The following is a 26832-nucleotide window of genomic DNA, read 5'->3' as shown; positions in this document are numbered from 1 at the left end:
GGATCTGTCCTACTTGCTTCCTCCAAGTTGGAAATGATTCCTTTTAGGTTCCCATTGAACCTTTGAGTTAGGAGAAATTGCCATGAATTTTATTGTAAATCACTGGAACAGTTTTAACCCATTCTTCAATATGACATGAGGATATTCATTCTCCTGAAGTTGGCCATTCCAAATTATACTTTCTGTCATTCATTCTCCTTTTAAAATAATAAATAAAGTTTTAACCCCTTTCATGTGAAATATCAGAGCTTTAGCCGCAAGATACGCATTCTTTGTGTGCCAAAGCCTGAAGCTGTGAATCTTGGTTGCTTAAGAATCATTGTCCTCTGTCCTCAGTAATTAAGATGCCTATCTAGCCTAGCTAGCTGTCTAGCTTGCCCAGCTTCCCTTATGAGAGAGAAGAGTTCAGGCAGAAGGTTATGTTAAGTATAGAAAGGCAGCAATGTGTAGGAATAGGCAATGTTATAAGGATTCTGTGTGATTTGGGTGTTCGACAGGCCACTACCCTTGTGGTTCACTGAAGTGCTATTGTAGCACTTGAATGATTGGAGACAGAGATAAGTATAAATTTAATAGAACTGAATGAAATAAAATGTATAATGATCCCCAATGACAGATGATGGGTATTAAGCCCTTGAAGGAGAAGTGAGGATCAGCACCTAGTGCAGTTAGTGAGGAATGCAAAGTAGGTTTCTCACTGAGCAGTGCTCAGTCATGGTATTCAGCTCATCTGAAGTAATTTCTTTGACTTTTGTGAGTTCATGTTTTACTAGAATTACTAGGTTATAACTATATCTTCTATATTTGAAGGGCTGCTTCTAGACAGGCTGCTTATTATGAATCACCTGGCTTGGGAAAAACGACATGTAGACTCTGTGCCAGGAGGGCACGCACCTTGGCTCATGAAGCAATACAAGAATCCAGAAAAAGGTAAAGATCTGCTGGTCCTATCTGACCTTTGTACTGGCTCTGGTTCTATTCAGTATCACTTTTTTGCCAGGTCTCTTTTCAAAGATGTCAAGACTGGAGGTTTCACTGTCACTGTTCTTCACTAATCTATTTTGGCTGGAATACTAAATGACTGAGTGTCACTTTCAATCTTATATTACAAACCAGAGTTGTTCCCTTAATCCCCACTCTGACTCTTGAAAACAGCTTTAAAACCAAAATAAATTAGAATCTGCCTGGGATCCAAAACTTATTTTTGACCAGACCTGATAGGTTATTCCCAAATTTCTGTTTTGATCAACTTAAATATTTGAATTCTTTCCTTAATATCAAACGGGCTTATTGTCACATCTCAGTAACAGCCTGTGAAGCCCTGTAGTAAATGTGCTTACAGCAATATTCCTGTTAGTGAATTTGACTGTTTCTGCCCTACCATGCTCTACAGTGAGAGCACCAAAGAGAATTTATATTGAAAGAACAAATTGGGCCGTGTTTATAGAACATCTGTTGCAAAAATAATGTATGTCCTTATGGTTCTAATAGTTTGATTGCTTTGAAATATATATCCTGGAAACAGAATTAGAAACAAAACTAATTTGTGCACTCTAATTTAATTTTTAAAAATGGTCTTATATGTTACCAATATAATATTGCAAAAAAAGGCAGGTACCTAAAGTATATTGAAATGGTACAATGAGGTATTTTAAAAATACCAGACTGAATTTCATTCAAGTCTTTTTGTTTGCTTTGTGACATGTTGGGTTATGCTTTAAGAGTCTTGTCTTATTCTCTAATGACAACCACATTAGAAATTTCTGATATTCAACTCCCTTCCTCTGTCCTGTTGGCAAGGCAAAGAGTAGTGTAGGCTGCTTACTGAATCAGCATGCATGCAGAAGCTTGAGCTAGCTCATCTTAAAAACAGTTACAAGTTGGGTTTCTTTTCTGGGAATCCTGAAAAGTCTATGAAGTCAGATTTTCAGGGAACAACCCACAAATTTGTCAAAAGTTTGTATTTTCTTGGTAGTTTCTATTATATTTCCCACTCACTCCCATCCAAGGACAGGCTTTTTGCATGTAGCAGTTCAACAAATTCTTATGAACTCCTTGGTCTTTATCTCTCAGATGAGGTCAGTTGATAGAGCCCAGAGGTTAGTAGAGCTCCCCAGGGCACACCATAAGTAAGGCCCAAGTCTTAGCAGGGTGTGAACAGGCACAGAGCATGTATTCAGTCCTCTGTCTTCTTGTGTCCCTGGGAAGGAAAATTAGGGGCCAGGCCGAAGCCAGGCAGGTTCTTGATCTTGATTATCAGGAGCCTAAGACTGTGGGGTACCACGTCAACATGAGCATGCCAGCTTTCAGGACCTGAAGCAATGGCACCGGGGAAAATAAAATGAAGGAAAATTCATATACGTGTGACATGCTTATTGGGACAGGCAGGCAGACTAGAGTTTACAACTTGCTGATGTGGTTTCAGATCGCTCAGTTGCCTAATGTGTATGACTGACAATCTTAAAGCTTCATACTAGTTGTTCTTTCCTGATATTTTTTATTGTCCTACAGGACTCATGAACAAAAGTCTCATGCAAGTGAAGAGAAAAGGATCCGGTTTGCCAGTGAGTTGTCTGCTTTGGAAAAAGAGATTCACACAGCCAGGCACCGTGCTAGAGAACATCTGGATAGACTTGCTATACAAAGGATGGTACAGTGTTGAACCTTTTTGTTCCTATCCAAGCAGAATTATAAGATATACTGAAATTTTGGCCTGTGTTTCAAATGCCAATAGTGATTTAAATTCTTTTAATTTTGAGGATTTAAAGTTAGATCTTCTATCCTGGTTGAGTCTGGTGTTAGATTCTCCTTTTCCTGTGTTTAATAGGTAGAAGAAAATATGGCTTTGGAAAGACATGCTATTGAGGAAAGAATAAGTCGAGCTCCTGAAATTCTAGTGCGCCTGAGATCTCACACTGTCTGGGAAAAGATGTCTGTGAGCCTTTGCTTCACTGTACAAGGATTTCCCACCCCTGTTGTACAATGGTAAGAGACTGGCCTTTTCTACCCTGCTAAAAATGTTGTTAAGCTTTTTTTCATTTGGAAGTTATGGCATAACTGGTGTCACATACATAATGGCTATGTTAAACCCCCTTTATAATCCTCATAGATGTGCTGGATTGTAGCAGTTGATACTGCAGTGGAAGGAGTGGGAGCACAGCTTGCTAAGTGGCCCTGTGTAGTGTGAGGAGAGAACATGAGTATTTCAGAAGGCAGACTGTGCAAGGCATTCCAGCCTTTCTGGCCATTTTGTTCCCTGATGATGCAGTAGCAGACAGCAAAATACTGAGAGCTCCCAGGCTACTTGCTAAGCCTGGGTAAATTTGTAAAATACCACTGTTGTCATGGGCTGTATCCACGCTCAGTTTGTGTTATCCTCCGTTGAGGTGGACATAATGTAACATCCCTGAAGCTGTCCTCCTCTCCAGACGAGTGCTTTCCTGCATGTGTGGGAGCCACAGCCTGGACTGTGAAGATCTAACCTAGGGCACAATTCTGTTGCTGCTTCCCTTGCTTGAGCTGCAGGACTTTACTGTGATCCAAGACAAAGTTAGCTTACCATCTTGTGTCAGAGCTACTGGCCTGGAAAGTTCAAGTCACATGCGGTCTTCTCTATACTTCACTGCCTGCTCTTCCAGTTTGGGTGCCCATCTTTTCTTTCTGCTTTCTTTCTGCAAGTAGAGAAGATTTATAAAGAGAGCTCCAGTCATAGTAAATGATGTCTGGATGTAAAAATCTACTAAATGAATGCAGTGAATAGTAGCTGCTATTAATAAGTTCATTTTTTTGTTCTTGATAGGTACAAAAATGAGGAATTGATTACTCCTGCAAGTGATCCACTAAAGTACAGAATTGAAAGCAAATACGGAGTACATGTGTTGCATATAAACAGGTATATTGTTCTGGAGAATTCAACTTCTTTTTACACTCTACACAAAGTATTTTATATAAAATATAATTAAAAAGTCACAGAAAGGATGCAAGAAGGTTGTTGTATTCAGCACACTTCTCTGTTGGTACTCACATTTAGGCCAGAGAGGGTTCACTAAGTATCTGAATATTAGATCACAAAAATGAAATGAAAAATTGGATATTTCTATTATTTAACTCCAGCTGTCTACAGGAAGATAGAAAAGAAGAGGTAAGTAGCTGAAAGAATGGTAGTTCCTTTTTTATTAGAATATATATCTTCTCAGCATTCAAAGTGGAAATTGTGTATTTCACATTCTTGCTAGAATGAAGCTCTTTAAGGTAAGTGAAAATTCATCTGTCAGGGCAAGAATACCACATCATCACTAATTTTTTTATTAAATGTTACATTTTATTTACTTTTTGATTTCATTTTTTTTGTTGTTTTCAAGAAGCAAGGATGAATAAACTGTTTTTTAAAGTTTTTAATTTAATTAATGTTGCTTTGCAAAATCATGTTAACCTTGTGGTATAGAAAATGCCTGGGTAAAACAGCTTACCAAAACTAACCCCATGCTATTCTAAACATTTTAAATGTTGCATGTGACTTGATGGAAGCTTTTTTTTTTAAAAAAAGACCAGCAAAAATACCCCCAAAGAAAAATAAGGTCATGGCAGTGGTATTCAAAATTCTAGAGCAGACACAAAAAAACCCTTTTAATTTCTCCAGAATATAAGCATCAGCTGTGCTCAAACAGCTGGAATATTCGTGGCTAACACTTGGCTAGCCAAACATTTTATCTTCTACCCTGTTTCCATCCATCAGGAGTGGAAGCAGCCTGGATCACAGCCTTGTGCCATTAGTACAGAAAATAAGTGCATTGTTCCTACTGCTTTTGGGAAGGACTACTTGCCTTTGCCATCCTGTGGCAAAGCCAGCCCCAACTATCTACCTTTTCACAGCCTGGGGTGAGAGAAACATATGCCCGTGCAGATGCTGGCAGAAAGAGTCAATATGTTGTTTCTTAAGGGATGATTCTCAGGGAGTAACAGTAATTATGAGTACTTCTAATCTTCTACCCTCAGGCAGTGGATAACTTGCTGACTGCTCTCTGTATCTGTGAGATGTCTCAACACAACTGATTCTTCCCACCAATGTTACTTTTGGAGATGAGAGCAGGAGGTTAAAAGATAAAAATAGGTTGTCTTTCTGCAGTCCTTTCCCTTGCAGCAGGGAAAATGGAAAATGCTCTCCTTTGGATGTGTGGGCGTGACAGTCAGTTGAAAATGGTGACTTCCTTGCTGGTGAGTGACTGTGACTGTGTTTATTTCCCTTGGTTGGTGTCCATGAGCAGCTACTGGGTGAGAAATGAGAACCAGTGTTGATACTGCTTTCTGAGCATCTGTAACCATCAGGCTGAAGGGTACAAATGGCTTACATACCCTTGGTGCTTTTTTTTGTCTTTCCTGTGCTGATTATCGGCCATGTAGACACCATTCACATTCAGTCTGGGAGTGTTCAGCCCCAAACATACTTATTGAGACATACCACGGTCACTTATTGGCATCCACTCATGTTCCACACCCACACATCATCACCCACTGTGTACTAGTCCTTGACCTGTATATATTCATGCTCACTCCCTGATGTTCAACCAAGCTGCCATCTTCTGAGACTGTTGCTCCTTTTCTCTTTCATTCTATCTGGCAGTGTGGTCTTTGTGCCACTGGGGGATTAGAGACCCAGAGCTATGATTTATTTGCCATGAATTTACTAATGACCCCATTTATTTAATAAACTGTAGTTTATAAAAGTATTTTTTTAAACCTTACATTTATTTATTTATTACTAATCTGTTTTATTTCAAAGCTTGACCGTCAAAAGACAGAATAAGAAAATGTAGGAAATGGAAGAACATTTTGATGATGCATTACTAATGAATTTCTTGTATTGAAAAAAAAGGATGTATAGGTAGTGATTAAAATATATATATATTATTAATGTTTTTATACAAATGTGTTTCAATTAAGTCTGGACCTTCCATGCATATCTCTATACACATATATTTGGAGTATTATTTTTTTTCCGGGAAGTAGAACTGTTGGGATTTTCTACCTACCCACTCCTGTGCTCTTCTCAGCTGTTCATACCAAAGTGCTGAGCTACATGTCATCTGATCCATAGCCACTCTGAACGGCCTTGGAATTTCTTGGCTACCTTTCCAGCGCTTCAGTGAAGCTCAGGGAGCGAACTTTTCCTTCTGATGCAAATGTGATATTTATTCCTGTGAGTATTTCTTGACCCCAGTGGAAAAATTCTTGAGGCACCAAAATCAGAACGTCACCTTGTCATCTTAAAGTAGTAACTGGGCATAATTTCATCCCCCCACCGTTTGCTGTCTTCCAGGGCCCAGAAGCCTATACAGTAACCAGATCATTTTTATTTCTCTCTCTCACATTTTTATGATGCTCCATGATCAATTTACCACATTTTCTGTATGTGTTCAGCACTATCATTATCATACAGTGACACTTTCTTCCTCCTTTTAGGCTTTTCAACTGTGAGCTTGAGATGAAGATCTTTCTTGAGCAATAAAGAAACGGGGTTAATTATTTTGTTATATTTTTTGCACATCTGGTAACTATAGGGGAAGAGGTATTGGTAGTGATTCATCTTGTCTTTCATCTCGCTTTTGATATGTGATTCAGAGGAGAGTGAGGAATCCACTGAGGGAAAGCTACCTGTAGTTGAAGTGACTGATACATGTCTGAAATTGTGAGGGTTTGTTTAACATGTATTTCTTTATCCCACCTAATGTAACTATGGATAGGAGAATAATAGAAGAAAAGATTTCTGCATAAAAGGCAAGATGAGGATGCCCGGTTGCTTTATAGCATGGCTCCAAAACATTTTCTGCCTTAGTTTATATCTTAATGGTTGGAAATCACAATATTTTGAATTTCTTAGCTGCTGCTACTTGCTTAGCAATAGGGTTGTGGGGTTTTGTTTGATTAATACGATGCCTAGCCTAGCTCCCTCACTGATACTAAAGGGAAGTGGATCCTTAAATGAATCACTTGGCTTTATGTAACCATGAATGGCTATATTAGTTTTCTGAGTATATTGACTGGGGCACAGAGGGAACAGCAGTGTGCTCCTCACTGTGTTCCCGACCCCACTCCTCAGTGAGCAGACAGGAATGCTCACGGGGACTGGACAGTAGAAGGAGCAGGGAAGGACATTAGATTTTCCAGAGCTCTGTCAGTATGACTGCACAGTCTCACACATGCAAGCCTCAAAATTTGGCAGCATTCTGTCTTTCATTAGGGCCCTCTCCCTTTCCTGTTTCCGTAAGTCATCGCTTAAGAAGTGCTTGGAATTGCAGCAGGAAAGGTCTGTGGCTGCATCAGCAAAAATGTGTGTCAGAGCCAGTAGAGTGCAGTGTAATACCTGCTGCCAGGAAGGAGAGCTGGCCCTCTGATCAGGCGCTCTGCTCCTCAGCACCAACAGCATCGCTTTAAAAAATACGACACCCAAAACCCCTTAAAAATTGAATGAACCTTCTCTTTAACTATTCTCATTTAACAGAAGTGACACTGTGCAGTCAGCACAGTGCTATTTTAGTTTGATTAGGCACAAAAGGCTCCAGAAGGTTTAATATGGAGAGAGCGTGAGTGAGGCCTGCCCTTCTGCTGCAGGGGGAAGCGAGGCAGAGCGAAGGCACTGCGGCAAAGGCAGCTCTCTGACGCAGAGCCTTTGGGCTGCCTAGGGTTGATCAGGTGATGAGCTGCAGCTCCCAGGGCTTCGAGGGTATTCAGTTCTGGTGAGGGGGCAGGCTGCAGGCACGGTGTACTTCTCTGCTTTCCCTGCTGAAATGCAGGCAAAAACAGCCCCCAAAAGAAATGGCCTGTGATCTGACCCGTCTGTCAGTCACTGTCCCCTACAAGTTGCAATAGTTGGGAGATTGGGGAAGCGGCCACCTCGTAACAAAGGTCCCCTCTTCAGTAAAAACAAACCCCAGCCAAACAAAAAGAATCGGTGAGACTCAGTCTGACTGGAGAATCAGTGCCTGAGATGGTAATCCTGGAGAGTATTTCCACTTTTTGATGTCATATAGCCGTAACACTGAAAGTTTTGTCATTTGAATTCAAAGGAGGCAATTTTAAGTCTGTGTAATTTACTACATTCTGCTTCCTGTTCTTGACATGCACTGAATTGTGTTCCAATTCAGGCAAAAATGTTATTTCACTCTTAACTCCTGTGTTTAAATTCACACTAGGCAGATGGATGAATATATGCATTTTAAACAGATATATCTGCCTGGGGAATATTCCCTGCACAAACATTAGCACTTCAGAACCTCATGTGGATTCAGGGCAATTTAATTTTCACAAAAAGTATTAGTACCTTGGGACAGATACAGCTCTGCACTCACACTTCATGCTATCTAAATGTACTCTATGCATATTTTATCTGACCTTTGTAAAGGTTGGAAAACACACTCTCCATCACGATGCAAGACTAACTGTTGGAGAGACCACACCTTGCCTCCCGGGTACTTCAAATATCGTTTCTAACTGGCCTTGACTCAATGCTCTTCACAGTGCAATTTAGGAAATCTAGGGATTTTAGCATACAGGGAAATAGATATTTTCCAGGATAATCCTCAGTCTGAGTATTTCCTCGCACAGAAGGAGAGTCAGGATTTTATGTGACTTGCCCTTCTGCCCAGTGTTCATCAACTCGTGTATTCAAAATATGTGCTCTGTAACTCTTACCCACTAACCCTTGTACACTTCCAATACCAAATTTGAAGGCAGTCCTCTGAGTAGTAGGCTATCTAAGCTCCTTTGATTTACCTCATGAAGTGTCAGGTTAGAGATCATAACAAGGAACTATAAAATGCTTTCCAAGCAGTGACTTTCAGAAAATGGATAGAATTCTTAGGACTTCTTATACAGCAGAAAATGTCCAAACCCCATATTCTGATCTGTATATTCGTAAGAACTGTAAATACCTTGTTTCTCTTCATAAAACCAAAGGGTTGTGGAAGATCACAGTCAGTCATTTGGTCAGTAGCTTCTTTCTTTTGTTCTCCCTGAGAAAATAAATTCTCAGTCCATCAACTCCTGTCAAATAATTGCTTTCAGACATTGAGCTTTTGGGGCAAATCAAACAATCCTTTTGTGAAACCCTTGCCTAGAGACTTTTAGGACCATATTCTGTTTTGCCAATCTTGGAGACCCTCACAAAGAGGCAAGCGATATGTTTTTCTGTTCCTTAAGAGAGAACAAGGCTGTGGTTGAGATCACCACAGAGATATATCCATTTGGAAAGTTAAACCAGTATCTGCTATTCAGCTTCTTCATTTGAGGGAAGCATTCTGCTTCTTCAATCTAGGGAGAGAGTTCTTGCTCTAAATTTCTGAGGCTTTGAGTGGTCAAGCACAAACTGGGGCCTTGCTTTTCTTTCAGAATATGTTTTTATCACTTCTGGATTATTTTTACCCTACCTTGTAGTTAATGCTAAATCACTCTTTAGATCCTGAATCCTCTGTAATAATTGCAGAAATGAATTCCTACTGACTCTTTTATTTGTTGATTTGATGCCAAATGAAGCCAAAACTGAGAGCAGATGATAGCTATTTTGAAGTGATAGTTAATTGGAGTTAACCTCAGTTAAGATATAGTTATTTTATTACAGAGTGTCAACACTGTAAGAACAACAAAATGTTAGAAAGTAGTTAAATTGGATGTGACATAAACAAAACAGCCTGAAGTAATGCTTTTTTCCTTTTTTTTTTTTTTTTAAATGTGAGGGAATGGCCTAATACAGGAATGGTGGGGTAGTGTTCATTGCTCGGTTATGATAAGGGTGATGTAAGATGCCTAAATTGTGTCCAGCACTGGGATGGAATGGATCAGCGTGTCATCAGCAATTGCAGCATGACTCTCTCAGCAGTTGCCATGTCAGATATAAGTGCATGCCATCCTCCTGGTGGGTCTGGCATATATGTGTCACTAGTGCCTAGGAATCACACTTCTAAAATTTGCTTGCACTAGTAAATTAATCACACTCTGCACAGTGGCATGGAATGGACTGATTCTGTTGTCCTTCGGGACAGGGCAGCTACATCGAGGTTATTTTCTGGCAATATACCCCTGCTATCTCCTGATCTGTGCTCGGGAATGCTCTTGGAAAGCTGGCACACACCGAGGCATGCCAAAGGCTATTCTAATGCATCAGCACTGGGGTGATTGAGATTCAGCTTCTGGGGACTTTACCTAACAGTGCTTGATCCACTAATTACCTAATATAGGTTATTGAACATAATACATTCTGTGTACTATTTACTGTATACTCTATGCATCTCTTTAAAGCTCTTTAAAGTAGTACAGAATGACAGAACACCTTACAGTTCCAGTACAGTCAGTTCTGTAATGCCCCTTCTTGTAAGACTTTTTGAGATTCATCATTTGTTGCTAGCTTATTTTGTTATAGCAAGACACTTTACTGAGCTGTGAGACATGTATGAATTATATACATTTTAGTATAGAGGTTTTGTAACATGGCTTAGGAAGTCTGCATTTTACTGGTTTTGCCTTGCTTTTGGCATTTTATGACTCAAATGTTAAATAGTGTGAAACTAGGTTAGTAAAAAGAAAAAAAAATCATTCTTGTTTTTAAGAAGTTAGTGTGAAGAAATGTCTCCAGGTCCTGCAAGTCTAGAATATATAAGCTTCATATACATCTGTGAACAGGCATTTTTTTCTAAAATCCTTCCAGAAAAAAGTTGAATAAGATTGAGCATGGTATTTCAAATTGTTTTTCAGACTTTGCTTGTCCAGACCGTAGTAGTGTGCTCAAGGACTTCATACCAAACTGCAGGTTTTTTTGTTAAATAGTCTAATCTTAGGACTCGCCTCCCTGTCTGCAATAATTACTTGTATGATAAACTTTGTACTTTTGTTTTGTGAAATGTGTGGCTGAACATTAGCCTCCAGGAGGAGCTGTTAGTCCTGTATGTTTAGAGAGATAAATCTCAATTTAATAGAGCTTTCATCAAGTTGTGTTTTAGACACCATGGTACAGATAGTATCATTTCTGTGATATGACACTGTCCAGAATATACGCAAGCGCTGAAAAATAGGTGTCAGATGTGCCTGTCACAGGTGCTACATACCCTAAAATTGGCATCCCAGTATGCAATTTACATCAAACACTTTTACATATTCTTTCTTCTCTCACACCTGGGATACGTGACCCTCTTAGAAGACAAGTGCAACCAGAATTTCATCCTTTTCATCTGGCAGTTGCCAAGAAGATACAAATTTGTTCTGAGAGGAAACTAAGTGCATGCATGCAGAACATTGTATCTCATTGCTGGAAATTTCAGAGTGGTCTCCATTAACTGTACTATTAAATGAACCACAGAAGCAGGTGCTAATTGTGTTTCAGACGGCATTCTGTTTAGCCAATGGCTAATAGACATTCCAATAAATAAATAAAAAAAAGTAATAAATGTAGTTTGACAGGCATATTGTAGAATACTTGACAAATGGTAAAATTAAAAAAAAAAATTAATTGGACCAAATCAAAAGTCTTGTTAATTCAAAACCAAAATGTTTTATTTAATAGTAAAATAGTATGCTTCTGAGAAGAAAGAAGTAAATTCTGAAATATTTTAAAATGAAAATTTTCATTTGGAAATACAAAAATTAAATATTCTGCCTTTTTCAAAATAGTTTTTTCATCCAGACTAAGTTCTTTCAGCAAAATTGAGGAAATCTCATTCTACCCAAATTTGCATTTTACCAAACACTAGTCCAAAATACTTTTAACTTTTTCTAGTAAGCCATCACTTATATTTACCAGAAACATATCAAAGAAGTTCATTTCAATTGCAAGTTTGTGTAACTGCACTAAGAATATATCTATTTCAACCAAGTTTACTTTCCTTCAGTTTTATTCCTATAGTTCTTCTCCCGACTCACCCCATTTTAAATAAGGAAAGAACTGTGACATTGTGACTATATTTTAACATCTGCCTGTATATCTGCTACTGTAGCTTCCTCTGTAAGGAAGGATGTAGTAAGTGATACAATCCATCACTGGGTCTTGTTTTACATGAAGTAACTATTTTTTGCTTTATTGTATTGTCCTTGCAGAATAAATATCTTTTCTCACTAAAAAATATATCAAGCCAAAACATTTATGCCCATAAACAACTTTGGTCAGTTTCCCTTGGTTTTGTATAATTTCCTCTGGACTCCCTAGGAGATAGGAGACGTGCAAAAAATATCAGTATCTACCTGCAGGGAATAGCCATAGAAGGAGAAATTTCTGCAAGCATCACATGTATTTTTGTTCCACATCTCTTTCTTAAAATATGTGGCAGAAGGGCAAGACGGATTAAGGAAGAAGGTTACATACAGAAAGGGAATAGCCAGACTGGCATCCTCCAGCTACCTCTTTTTGATCATTCTCTAAAGGTCACTTCCAGTGTGCTCGATTTAATACAGCCTGCACACTAAGCTGTGATAAAACTGCAGTAAAACACAGTACCAGCTTTCTGATTGTCTTTCATCAACATCTTGCACTGTGTGACAATAGCAAAGAGCTTCATATACCATCTCTGGGGTTAATACATCTTGGCTTGTAATATCAATCATTAAGAGAATTTGTATTTGTATAAAGTCTCACCTGCTTACCTCCTTCCCCTTTTCAGAGCGGATTTTGATGATTCTGCTACCTATTCAGCAGTTGCAACAAATGTCCATGGGCAGGCATCAACTAATTGTGCTGTGATTGTGCGAAGTAAGTCTTACTTCATCATTAAAACAAGAAAAAAAGATCATGCTTGTGTCATTGAATGTTTATTGTCTATTTATAGGGTTCAGAGAGGATGAAGAGCCTCACCCAACTGGGATAATGCCATTCCACTGTAAGCAATTTTTGCCCCTTTTTTACTTGGACTGTTTCTGTGCTTTTATCAGAATAATGTTTTAAAGATGAGAAAATTGGATTCAGCTAGTTTCTTCTGGATTTGATTTCTAAGCATTCAGTTACAATATGAGTTGTCCAGATGCTTTTGTTTTCATAGATTAGCATACATTATAATAAAGAGCTCCATCTTCTGTTCAGTTTGGACAGTAATCTGTTTGTGCCAAGTACAATTCACTTACACTCAAGAATGTTTTTGTTTTGTCTTGCATAGTGCCGCTGTCATATGATGTTTGCTTCACTCACATTGATGTCCAGTTTCTGGAGAAGTTTGGAGTCACGTTTGCAACCGAAGGTGAAACACTGACTCTGAAGTGTTCTATGTTGATCACCCCTGAATTGAAAAGACTACGACCTCGTGCTGAGTGGTATAGAGATGGTAAGTTAGCATATTGAATAGAAGGTACCTGGAAAATTCTATAGGAAACATTGAGGACACAGATCAGGTTTAGAACGTAAGATTTTCATAGTTAAATTTGGAATAGAGCAAATAAATATCTCTAGTTAGAATTTATAGACCTGCACTATCTCTCTTTTGGCTCACCACTTTTCACCAACTACAAGCTCTCTGTAGGATTCTAATGTAAATATTCTGCCTGAGGATTTAAAGAAAGTTGGTTACTTTTGAATCATGAGACCTTTCCCCAAAAGGACCACATTTGAAAATGGTGGATTCCCAAGACTGATGTTTGGACTGGTCCCAGACGAGCTGGTAGTAATTTCCATAACTGAAAAATTGTGGTGCATAAAGTAAGAAGTGACAGTAATATTATTAATTCAGTCAAGAAAATTCAAGATTAGGAAAATCAGAAAAAGGACTTTTTTATTGCTGTATGTTATGACTTATTTTACGTACGACACAGGTTTAGAGAGATTAACTTCTGATCCTTCAGTGAAAGGTCTACTATTTCATTCCTATTTGTCTATCAGTGTGGATACTTCATTGTGATGGGTCTATTAGATGTTACTAAAAGAAAAATAGCTTTTCTGTTTGGTGAATAACCTAAAATATAAGGCTCATTCTTGAACACAAATTCTGTTCCCACTCAAGGGGTTTGCAATCGCTGTAAACAATCACACAACCTTTACTTTGTCTCCTCACGGGCCCAGTTTCTTAAGGTGCCCAACCTCTGATATTTTGAGTTTGCAACTATTAATTTTCAAGGACTACCCCATATTTTTCATCCAAAGTGAATTGTTCTTGTGCTGTGTATAGGTGAACAAAAGCTTACAGCCCTTTCAGTTTAACCCTTCATGATGCCACAATAATTCCCTATCGATATGTAACAATATTATGCTCTTTGTCTACCTTCCCTGTAAAAGCCTTATTTGAAAACTTTTTGAAGCCAGTAAGTTTTGGCTAATGAGTCAGATAAGCCCTTATCCCATTAATCTGTTTATGAGAAAAAAGGTGATAAAACCAAGTTAGATTTGTCCTTCATTGCACATATATGGATCACAATATTCCCAAGAGGTGTACAGGTGCATTGACTGACAGAATGTCTTCCCAACCACAGCAGGAATTCATGCACTATAAACCCTTGCTATGTGCTAGTTTCCTGTGCCAAGTCTCTAAAGAGCTGGAGGCAATGCATAAATGTAAACAATGAGTAGGTTAATATTTTAACACCATGTGCTTTAGATTTTCTATTTTTTTCCAAGAAGTAATAGTTCTACTCTTGCATTAAGACAAACTATTTTTCCTAAGGTTTTTCAGTTTTTTTAAATCAAAAAATAACTAAAGCCCTGAGATGGATACGTATCATTTAATAATTATACACCTGAGAAATATGGGTTTATCAAGCATTAATAAGCTTCAGGTGAGTGAACCTTATTGAGGATGTCTACTGGACTCCTAGGGGCATATAAGTCAACTGAATCAAATCTTCTAAAGTGGTTTGGGATTTGCCAAACATAAATATGATGTCTTTAATTCATAGCCCACTTAGGACAATTCAGGATACTGAAAGAACTATATCAAAATAATACTTTAGGAATGTATAGATAGTCTGGATACGAGTTCAGTTGGTTACAGGGGCTTTCTTTTATTGAGCTCTAATATAGTATAAATATAAATATTGTAAAGCTGTATGTACCAACATTCTGCAGCCATTTATTCTGTAATTGAGAATAAAATAATTGAATACAGAAGGAAAAGGCCTGGAGTACAGAATTTAGCTGAAATTTCACAACTAAAATACTTGATGAAAAGGAACTTCAGTATATAGTAATTCCCCACGCTTTATATGAATTTCCAGCAGAGTAATGTTTTAGGAAAAATATGTCATGTACTGAAAACTGCCTATAAAACTTGAGTCACACTGTCTCTGAGGGTTAGACTTCTGCAGATTTGTTCTGGGAGAAGTGGCAGGGCACAATAGACTGGGAATTGGAGTGCAGTAGTGAGATCCTGTAATTGTATGTTATTGTGCTGGCAGGTGCACAAATACCTGCTTCATTAGAACTTCTGAATATACTTGTGGCCTTCAAAATTTACTCTTTTTCTTGACGTGTCTAGAAAGTCATCCACCCCTTTAAAAAGAGAGCTCCTGCTCTCTCAGGGGATCTGATGAGTCTTACATGAAGTTTTTCTGCTCTTACCAAACATGACTGCCTCCACACTTTCTGGTATCAGGTACACAGAAAAGGTCCATTCACCATGGATGATACTGGCTTTCCTATGTGATATAGGCTTGTCTACAGTTTCTATATAATCAAAGTAGAGTGTCTACTATTCTACTCAAGCTTGGAGTCTAAATAAGTAACCTTCTTTTCAGAGGTGCTAGTCACTTAAGTTCATTTTTTGTCCAGGATTTCCCCCAGAATTCATGCATTAGTTAATGTGTCTAGGTAAAACATTTTATGATTTCACTTAAAGTACTTCACGTTTCTCTACACAAAGTCTCAGTTCCATTGTTAGGTGCAGGACAGAAAGGGTACATGCAGATTTTTTAGGTAAGGATCTCATGATAAGGATCTCAGGGAATAAATGTGACTGAATTTACTTTGTATGTTTCTCAGAAAACAGCTGCATGCTTAGGTGATTATGTAGATTAATGCTGTAAGTTTTAGTAGCAGGTGACTTCCAGATGCTATGTTACCTGAATGTGTGTAATTTTTTTACACCTTCTTATGCAATTCATCTGACAATTGGGAAAGCTGATTCCTTTGAAGTTGTCTGCTCCAAAGTGTATTTAAGCAATAGAATAAGCCTTTATAGACATTCAGATCGTTTATATACAGTTCTGCTGCATTGATTACAATAAATTAGTATGCAGTAGGTCTTAGGGACTTAAAAATCAAAAATAATCCAATCAATTTTTAAAAAGGGTGATATGAGAAAGTCCCTTGGCTAGCATAAAATACCCTGCTTATTCTTTTGCTCTGGTTTCACTAGGCAATCAGATAAATTTGCATTAATCATGGGTCACCACCTCTCACCTGTGAGAGATTCAAATTTAATTTTATTCAGTGCTCAACAGGCATGCCTTGAAGATTTAAATTTAGTGTATATTTATAGAAGTCTTCAGATTAAACTGAAATCTGGTCTTTAAACTTGGAGGAAGAAACTGAGTAATTTGACATTTGACCTGATCAGGTAGCAGAACTTATTAAAAATGAAACACAGTTCCACCTTGCATTCGTTACAAGGTATGGCAGGTTTTCATGTCATTGTTTTGAAATGTGAATAATATTTTTCTCTGTCAGTGTATTAAAAATTTTAGTGATGGAATTCTGTTGTTGTCACTGCATAGGGTAGTCTGAGACCTCATATTCTCCAAAATCCACTGGTGAAATAAGTTCAGAGAGATGCAATTTACTCTCTGTGGAGTTTTCATAGCATCAAAGCACCATCACTCTGAATAAAGCCAGCATAAAGGTTCATGTGTGCCCCTGACTAGTACAGACCTGCATTAGGATGTAGGTCGCTCTGGCCAGCGTAGTAATGTGTCTGATGCGCCTTTTCTTCCAGACGTGCTGATAAAGGACTCCAAGTGGACAAAGCTGTATTTTGGAGAAGGCCAGGCAGCTCTGTCCTTTACCCATCTGAACAAAGATGATGAAGGTTTATACACCCTGCGCATGGTTACAAAAGGTGGAGTGAGCGAATACAGTGCATACCTGTTCGTCAGAGGTAAACTTTTTATCTGTTTCTTGGGGACACTCTTGGGTTGAGATACAGACAAGGGCTGGAGCACCTCTCCTATGAGGACAGGCTGAGAGAGTTGGGCTTGTTCAGCATGGAGAAGAGAAGACTCTGGTGGGACCTCATAGTGGCCTTCCAGTACCTGAAAGTTGCCTATAAGAAAGCTGGGGCAGAGCTATACACAACAACATGTAGCAGTAGAATGAGGGGTCACGGTTTCAAACTAGAAAAGGGGAGATTTAGGTTGGATATTAGGAAAAAGTTCTTCAATATGAGTGTGGTAGATCACTGGAACAGGTTTTCCAGAGAAGTAGTGGAGGCCTCACCCCTGGAGGTATGCAAGGTCAGGCTTGACTGGGCTCTGGGTAATCTGCTATAGTGAAGAAGTCCCTGCTTATTGCAGGGGGCTGGGACTAGACCAAAGGTCCCTTCCAACCTTACACATTCTATGATTCAGTGATTTTAATAGGACAGGAAAGGAAGAAGATGATGATAGTAACAATGGTAGTAATTTAAAACATAGACCAAACAAGTGGTGCATAGCACGATTTCTCAGCACCCAAAAGCTGATGTTCAGCTAGTTCCCAAGCCGCAATCCTGCCTACCAGCTAGCTTCCCCAGTTATATACAGAACATGACATTACATGGTATGGAATATCTCTTTGGTCAGTTGGGGTCAGTTGTCCCAACTGTGTTCTCTCCTAACTCCTTGTGCACCCCCAGCCACTCACTGGTGGGGTGAGAAGCAAATAGTCCTTAGCTTTATATGCAGGATACTCCTTAGCTTTATATAAGCTCTGCTCAGCAGTAACAAAACCATCTCTGTGTTAGTAACTGTTTTCAGCACAAAGCCAAAACACAAGCTAATACTAGCTGCTATGAAGAAAATTAACTTTACCCCAGTCAAAATCAGCACAGCCATATCCTTTCCTGGTAAGAAATATTTTTGTATACTACCAGTCCTCACTGTGAAGGCTTTAGCTCTAGAAATTACCAACTGGGAATGAGCTTTGTTGGTCATTCTCAAATCCTGTGCCTGGCCTTAGGAGGAGACACAGGAGTAAGCAAAAGAGATATTCTCACTACTATACCAGTCAAAGTCATCTCAATAATCAGAGAAAAGAAGCAATTAAAAAAAATAAAGGCTTACTGAAGAAAAATGCTTGTCACAACAGACATAGATAAAAGGAGATAAATGTATTACAATAGAATAAAGGTCATGATTTCTCCTCATATTTGCATGCACAACTCTCAATTAAGTGAGAATGAGCTTTCACATGCACCTGAGAGAAGAACTTAGTTCTCACTTTTTATTATTTGTCATTGAAATATGAAAGTATCTCTGGCTGAGCAGTTCTTTTGCTCTCTTAAAGACATCATTGCTGGTGGCAAGCTGGAGCAGCCCCACAGAAGCCATTGGAGCTGTATTAGTACTAAAGCTTGCTCTTCTTGGAAAACTGTGGGGTTATGTGTGTCTTGCAGAAGTGTCATCCAGGTATTTTGTCTGGGGTGGAGGGACACAAATGTTTTTTCAGCGTGTTGACATCCATCTTCCTCACAGAACTAATGCAGAGGCTTCATCAGCTTTGCAATATGTTCTGAATAAGCCACTCTGCCACACTGCTGTAATTGGAAACAATTTGCTAAAGTTTTCTATTTCCCGATTACCTTTTAAGAAAGAAAGAATCCAGGTGAAAAAGGCCCACTAATGTATAATAACTTTCCTAGAGGTTATTACTGTAGTAGTGGGTCAATTTTAGCTACATCTGTTGTCCATCTTATACTATGTCTGATCCTTTTGTATGAGCTATGACCTCTGGAGTGTTGAGTGTCCTCTGCTGGACTTCCTCTTGCCTTTTTTCATGTAGACTGTGATCTGATACTGAGCATCAGTCACCTCACAACTGATTGCAATTAAACTCTATAAATTTAGATTCGATACAGGATGTTTTTGTGATTTAGAAACTTTTCTTCAAATGGAGAGAACTTTACCTGCTAGTGTTACCAGACTTCATTAAGAGTTGTAGGTCCATGTCAGTCAAGAGATCTTAAAATGAAGCTGCAGAAGAGTATCTGAATGGTAGAACATTGATTAATTATGCCTGTTGGTATTGTAGGATTTAAAATAAAAAGCAGCCTTAGTAATGTACCATGAGTTTGCAAATTTTTTATTCCATTAGAGAGATATTTTCCTCTGCTACATGTCCTTTATTGAGTACCTTAGTCTGATCAGTAACCCGTTTAGCTCCAGCTGTCAGCATGAAAGAGAATCAAAAACACATGGGGTAGTTGGGCTTTTAATTCTCATGAAAAGAAATGGCAGTTTGATACCTAAACTGCTTGCTGTCCTCCAAAATATCCCTGAACTTTTTTATTGATGTGGAGATATAGTCATTATGATTAATTAGTGCAGAGAATTAGTGTGGAATGAAATCTGCGAGTTCCTCTTCATATAAACAAAGAGCACAGTGAGTTGGAAATCTTCCCTTTTGTCTTTGTGGTAGATTTTAGAGGAGACAAGGTCAGAACTGATTTATTTTTACTTGTGGTCCAGATGCTGATGCATTAATCGCAGGAGCACCAGGGGCGCCAATGGACGTTAAATGCCACGATGCTAACAGAGACTACGTTATTGTCACCTGGAAACCACCAAACACAACCAGTGAAAGCCCAGTCATTGGATACTTTGTTGACAAGTACGTAAGCACTGGGATTTATTTAATTTTGTTCATTGCCAAAAAATGTATATACTGAAGAAAAAAAACCCAAACCATTATATTCTTCAATATACATGTATTTTTGCAAACCATAGGCACTGGAATTCAGTTGCCTACTGTATTTAAATGACTCAATTGTTCACTGGCAAACCTTTAGCCCAGATGATCTTCCCAGGCAATTCTGGGCACAGTCTGGGAGTTAACAAGGGCTAGGGGCCATTCCCAATAATCATTTGCAGACAGCACACTTTATCAGACACTAATAATGTTCGGTGGTATGGATGTGGCCAAGTCAGCCCTGGCATTGTTTAATTTATAGAAGCCAGAGACCATGGGTACTTTTAATTAGGTTTAGTGTCTGTAATACGTACACTGGAAAAGCTGAAATCTAGGAATTTTTACACTATATTTTTATTTCTGCCTTAACTGTGGTAAACCAGGAGCTCAAGGCATGGGCTCTTGGGAGTTGGTAGTTTAAATCAGAACGGCAGTCTGCTCTCCTCTGGTCTCTTTGTACTTCACTGGACTTTCAGCTTAGTGCAGGCAGCCCAGTGTCAGGGGATTGAAACACGGTTTTGTATGTCTCTTCCACTGAAGTGCATGCTTGCCCCTTGTAGCAAGAGCAAAATGTCTGATCCTTAGTGTCTGAAACTGTCAATCAGCAAAAACATTACTGAAATGATTTTTTAATGTATACTGCTCTACACGTAAAAGCAATGTTTGTAGCTCATTGTTGTTTACTACCCTGTAATTTGGTCTAGCTCAGATACAACTGTCTGGGAATTGCAGGAAAATGTTGACTTATGAATGATGGTGAGTATGAGGAAATTAAGTCCTGGGGACTCTACCATTTATATCCAATTTGTGCAGTGCATAGATCATGAGAGTATTTCACCCATTTTGTATATAATCTAGTCAGCTGTGCCTTTTGACATTTTGCTTGGATTACTGCAGCATCAAGGAGCCTATTTTTCCTGGTACTGTCATGGCAGAAGACACTTTTCTCCATAAAAGTTTATAGTAATAGGACACGAAACAGATGTGTACATGGAGAAGAACCAGTGTGACGACATCACGCTGCTTCTTGATGACTCCTGCACTTACTGTGGCCCGAACATTGTTGGAGGGAAAAGCACAAAGATGCTTGCTTAAAACCATGACAAGAAAGACAGGGAAATATTAGGTGAATGTTGCAATTTCAGAATGTGCTGTGGACGTGCATGTTAAAAATAGAAGTGAGTAACTTGTTCCTTAGATGACAAGGAAGATAACCAAATGGAAGAAAAGCAGAGAGTTGAAAAGGCCAAAAACCACGCAAGAAAAATGACCTTTGCAGTTGCGCTATGAATAAATATGAGCAAGGTGGATGTCTGATCAAAGGAAAGAGTGTATAAATTGTGTGACTCTCATTAATGAGGTGTATGGTTTAGTTCCTCAACTTAGTGACGAGGACTTTTGTGATTCTGACTTGGTGTGTGTAGGATGTTATTTGTTGTGGGATGATACTCATAAATGTTGTCTTCTGTTTCTCCAAGATGTGAAGTAGGTTTGGACAACTGGGTCCAGTGCAATGATGCTCCTGTAAAAATCTGCAAGTATCCCGTGACTGGTCTTTACGAGGGACGGTCTTACATATTCCGTGTGAGAGCTGTGAACAGTGCAGGCATTAGCAGACCTTCTCGAGTCTCTGAACCAGTTGCAGCTCTTGACCCTGTTGACCTGGAGAGAACGCAAAGTAAGTTATGCACTGCTGAAACAGATGTTGAATATTTTATCTTTTTTTTCCCCAAAATCTGTTCGCTTGGTTCACTTAGGGAACAGTGTTTATTTCTTCCTTTGATTGAATATTTAACTAATTTCAATGTGGGGGATGTAGTTGGAATGGCAAGGTCCATAAAAGCAACTTGGCAGGACCTGGGGACTCTGTCTCAATTATGGATGCTTTTGATTAACTTTAAATATAGATACTCATTATCACAAGGAGTAATGTTTTCAAAAGAGATTATATGTCCTGGAAACTTGTATCATTTACACTGGGGGCTGGGCCCTCAGATCCCATAAAATTCTTCGCTGATAGCAACTTTTTAAAAAAGCTATTGAATATGTCTGTTGTAGTTAAAGAAAAAAATAAATTGTCATATGAATCCATTGGCCCACAGACTGTTGTATTCATCCACATCTTATTTTCCCAGTGAAGCACCAGTACTGGTGCAAAGTCCTCATGCCACTTATTGGGGGGTCTGTGATATTGAGACTTTTCTGACAGATAGAAAAAGTCAAGCTAATGAACAAGCTCTTTCTGAAAAGTGGTCTTGTGCTCAAGGCCATTGCAGACTGCAAAGGAGCCTTATGAGAACTCCTTCATGAATAGAGAAATCTGGATTGCTCTGGGGAATACTTTTAATGATTTAGCCTTGTCCTAAACCCCTCTGCAGATTCCGTATATCATGTACTTGCACACCTTCTGGTTTGTGTGCTCCTTTTACTCAGAAGGGAATTAAACTGATTATGAGGACTGCAGAGCACTGCCCCAGCATTGCTTGTAAAAATCTGCATTGCATATGCTGTTTCCATTAGCTTTATGTTTAATTCCTATAAAAAAATCCAATTCATAATACAATTGTTTATTAATCTGCCAGAGAATTGAATCCATCTACGATGACTACGATTCTTGCTTTTTAACCTATCTTTAAATAGCACTGTCCTGTCATGCTCTGTTTTCCTATGAAAGTGAATGAGCCAGTGTATGACTTTGAGCTGATTCCACCTGGGGAAAGATTTAATAACAGGGTTATAGAAACAGAGGTATACGGGCTTTTGAACAGGTGACGAGCAATAATTTGCAAAATTTGTAAATATATTGAACTGCATCAGGAATCTAATTGAATATTTTGATTAACAGCTATTCATGTGGATGAAGGGCGAAAGATTGTGATCAGTAAGGATGACCTTGAAGGTATGTAGTAGCATTTCTATGATTTCAGTCCATCTCTTTATATTCCAGGAATTTAGCATTATAATTAGAAATATAGCTTGAAAAGAAATTCACCTAGTGAGCAAACTATAATAAATAAAGACAACTATTCTGGCTTGCAAGGCTGAGAGAACACAAATGAAAAGTGAGGTCCAAAAGGACAGAGAATATCACACTCTCAACAACACTACTTTCATTATGTGGTGACAGCATCTCCTAACCTTTTTGCTTTGGACAGTGCTAAGCTGAGTTTAAATAGCTGAACACTGCATTTGATTGCCTCTATATACCTTCCTCCAATCCTTTTTGGTGCTAAATATGGCATTTTTGGGCTGAATTTGATGATCAGAGCAAATTATTTCTGTTTACATAAAAACTTATGCAATCCATCCTGATTTTTTTTTAAATTGATGTATCTATCAGAGATAGAACAGGGAAGTTATTCTTATGTTTATACACTAAATGCTGTTTTTTCCCAGGAGAATGGAAGAGATCACTGCCAACTTTTGAATGAAGCCTGAATTTCTTCTGTCTTTGGTTGTTTCTATAGGTGGTGTTTTTTTACTTGTTTAGGGTTTTTTTTTAGGGTTGGATAATGATCTTCTTTTCACTTAAACTGTCAAAAATATTAACTATAATGGCTCAAGTAGTAAAAAAAGTCTGGCTGTCTACTCTCTTCCACAAAGGTTATGAGTCTGTCCAATAATAGCATACTAAAAGAGAAACCTCTTGAGACCAGGTGTAGTTCAAAGGTGTCCTGGAGGAGAATCAGAAATTAAATGGTTTTCCCAGTGCATGAGCAGGACAGATGAAGTTTCTCTATTTTTACAAAGGTACCCTAAATGAATTGATATGGGTATTACAGGATCAGAATCACACTGTAGGATTAGAATATATTGTTCTGTTTGGCTTCACAGAATGGCCTCCTGCTTTCAGGATTGTCTGAGAAGGATCAGAAGTGTTAAATGGCACAAACATGTAAAATGATAGTTGGATTTCTGTTACATGAATGTGCGTATTTGAAAGAGTATAAATATCTAAATACTGTTGTTTATATAGATCATTACTTTGATCAGCAAGATTGAGATAATTTCTGAAAAAGTGGTCTCATAGATCACAAATGGATCAGGAAAGATCACGCTGCATTCTGACAGAGAAGGCTGTACCGTCATGTTATGTCATTATAAGCTTTGTCAGCTTTGGCGGTTTCAAGGATGGAACAAAACATATTGAGAATTAGTTATGTGAAACCATTTGGAAACCTTTTGACTTTATGTATTATGCTGTGAAGGATTATTGTTATTTTCTTGACTGTCAGCAATTTTGTCTTAAACTCAGCTGATTCATGTGCTTTTCTGAAAGAAAAAGAGTATTTCTAGGAAATCAAATATAGAAAGCATTGAGAGAAAATAAATCTTTGGATATGACCGTTTTAAAAAAGTCTGATTTTGATTGGGAAATGTGTATGACAAAATAACTTCAGTGTACATTTTGAGCCTGGTTGTTTCTGCAGATGTTTATAAACTGTTAAAACAGCACTTCCATGATTTAGAGTTTATTATTGAACCATTTTTCTCTCTTTTAATGACAAATCCTGAGCATTTAGAGGATATATGCTCCTTGCTAGCCTGAGAAGTGGCAAAATATACCTTAAAAGAACAAAGTTTTTTCTTTCTCTCTTGCAAGCCATAAAAATAAAATATTTGTAGGTGTCTGCTGAGTTGCTCTTTCTGACCTATTGCCAAGAGGAAATTTCTTCAGGTCTGTGTAACATTGCCTTAAGCAGTCTGTCATAGACCTGAGCCTCTCCTACCTAGTGCTGTTTTCCACCGTTGTAATTCCTCCTGTAGCGAAATCAGCTTCTTATCACACTGAAGTGGACAAGTGTGATCACAAAGAGCCATGCTGAATTCCTCCATCGTGGCCCAGGTGATGCAGTTCCTGCCTCATGTACCTGGTCACCCTGCAGGGTGAGCGGAGAGAGGGGTTTTTATCAGGTCACTCCAACTGATACAGTCACCAGAGGGGTGGTGATGTATTTTTATGCCTCTGATACACAGTTTTTAGAACTGCTTTAGACTACGTTACGTTACAGGATATATTACTGTTAGGCTCTGCTTTGTTTTAAGCTGCTTTTCTCCTTACTGTACTTCCAGATACCTTCTTCCAGTTCAATTTCCCATAATAACTCTTTAGACTTCTGTTTTTGATGAAAAAATTCCTCGTTTGCACATAGTGAGTAGGTTTTTTTGCTAGGCATTCTGCCTAGCAGATAGAAGTAATTCAAATGTGATCAAAGAAAAAAAGTGTGACAAATGCACAAGTTTTCAGGGGGCAAATTTAGCTTCTACTGATAAAGTAAATAACTAGCTTTTAATACCCATGATTTATTTCTCAGAATTTAACTGAAGTGAGCAAGTGAGCTTCACAGATGATATCATAGATATAATAGCTGAGCATAACACTGCAGGGTGGCAGTTCAAAAAGATGAGCTGTAGCATGAGTGCTGACCTAGGGGTTAATCTGCTGTATAACACTCACTACATTTATTACTCTTTCAGGCGATATTCAGATTCCAGGCCCTCCCACCAATGTACATGCTTCAGAAATCAGCAAAACATATGTTGTAATCAGCTGGGATCCACCTGTTCCTCGTGGCAGGGAGCCACTGACGTATTTCATTGAGAAGGTACTGTACTATACAGTGGCATTTGGCTGTAAGGCATTTCATTGCTGTGTGTGATTACATTCAACTCATTTTTAGAACTGCAGAATGGACAGTAAAACTGGCACTTTCTGAGATCTCACTGGATTTGGTAATGGGATGTTAGAGAAATATGGACAATCAAACATCTATTACATGATTCAATGAGCACTGAAATTCAAGGTCTGGGGAAAAGGATGCCCCTGTGCTATTTGCTTTCTGCTGCCTAAAATAAGAACAAACAACATCTGTAAGGTAACAGTTTAATAGGAAGGAATCATCTTATGATTCCATAGTGCTACGGACAAGACTGTCTGCAGTCTGACTGTACTAAAGGGAAGCATCTGGTAGTCCTGTGATAGAACAAGGAATAAACAGTGACTCATAATTTCATCCTCACTTTCCTTTTTGCAGGTTTATGGCTTCCTTCCCTATACCCTGACATTTCTGATTTATTCCTTGTAAGGTCAACAGAGGAGCAGACTCAGGTTCACTGCTCCCTGGTAGTCTTCATGACTATCTTTCTCTTCCTTTTAGCTTAACAGGGGACTTTGGTGATCACAGTAGAAGAGGTTTGTTCTTCTCCCATTTAGGCCACTAAAATTTTGAGTCATCTGTCGTGGAGCCAGGTCTCTAAATTAAGTATGTTGGATTATAGCCAGAGGTCATCATCTTTCGTTCTTGCTACAAAGTTTCTCCATTACTTCAGTAGGTAAATTCGGCCTCATACCTGACCTCTAATACTCTTACATGCCAAGCTATACTTAGTTTTTATGAATTATGCCTCTAGCATATGCCCCCCTCTTAATGATCCACAAATGCTAAAACTATCCATAAAGCTGCCACACATTGCATCTTGAGTATTTAACAGTCTTTTCTCAGGCCCATATCATGTATTTTTTTCCCTTTTCACATCTGTTCAGCACATTCCTCTGAAGTTAATTTCCCAGCCAATTATTCTGTTCACATCCCTTCTCTTTTTGTAGCCCCAATTTGTCTTTTCTTTCTCAGTCACATCAAAATCTCCACTTCAAAAGCCCTTTACAGCCCATCTCTACATCCTTTGTCATCCATTAGCTGCTGGATATTGAAACAGTATGTGTAAAGTGAAGTCCAGTCACTAGTTAAATTTTCCAGCCAAGGCATCCATAATTTTTCCCATTCTACCTTTCACATTCAAGAAAAGTAATGAAAGTTTCCAATGAAATAAGTGTCTAGTTTCTTTTCTGTGCAATACCATATCATATCTTATAATTATTCCCAGTTGTATACGTCTGCTCTTATCAATACATTTCAGGCATACTGACTTAAGGATTTTGAACCAGCTCTCAGCATTAAAATACCCAGTTATTTCCAGAATATGCAAAAATAGACCAG

The 26832-nt window shown here is 38.5% G+C and overlaps 1 protein-coding gene across 1 annotated transcript in view; it reads left to right on the top strand.

The window, feature by feature from the left end:
* The window catches only part of MYOM2 (myomesin 2), a 78641-nt gene that overhangs the window by 8101 nt on the left and 43708 nt on the right, over nt 1-26832 (top strand). The window contains exons 4-15 of the mRNA XM_084262146.1: nt 811-930; nt 2512-2650; nt 2828-2985; nt 3800-3892; nt 12639-12727; nt 12804-12854; nt 13128-13292; nt 16887-17048; nt 19615-19756; nt 21313-21512; nt 22680-22733; nt 25313-25440. Of these exons, the coding sequence (XP_084118272.1) occupies nt 811-930; nt 2512-2650; nt 2828-2985; nt 3800-3892; nt 12639-12727; nt 12804-12854; nt 13128-13292; nt 16887-17048; nt 19615-19756; nt 21313-21512; nt 22680-22733; nt 25313-25440 (1501 nt within the window). The remainder of the gene's footprint in view (nt 1-810; nt 931-2511; nt 2651-2827; nt 2986-3799; nt 3893-12638; nt 12728-12803; nt 12855-13127; nt 13293-16886; nt 17049-19614; nt 19757-21312; nt 21513-22679; nt 22734-25312; nt 25441-26832) is intronic.

Source organism: Gallinula chloropus, assembly GCF_964237585.1.
Source record: "Gallinula chloropus genome assembly, chromosome: 3".
Taxonomy (NCBI): domain Eukaryota; kingdom Metazoa; phylum Chordata; class Aves; order Gruiformes; family Rallidae; genus Gallinula; species Gallinula chloropus.
Note: the sequence above shows the minus strand (reverse complement) of the source record. Positions and strands in the feature narration are given on the sequence as shown.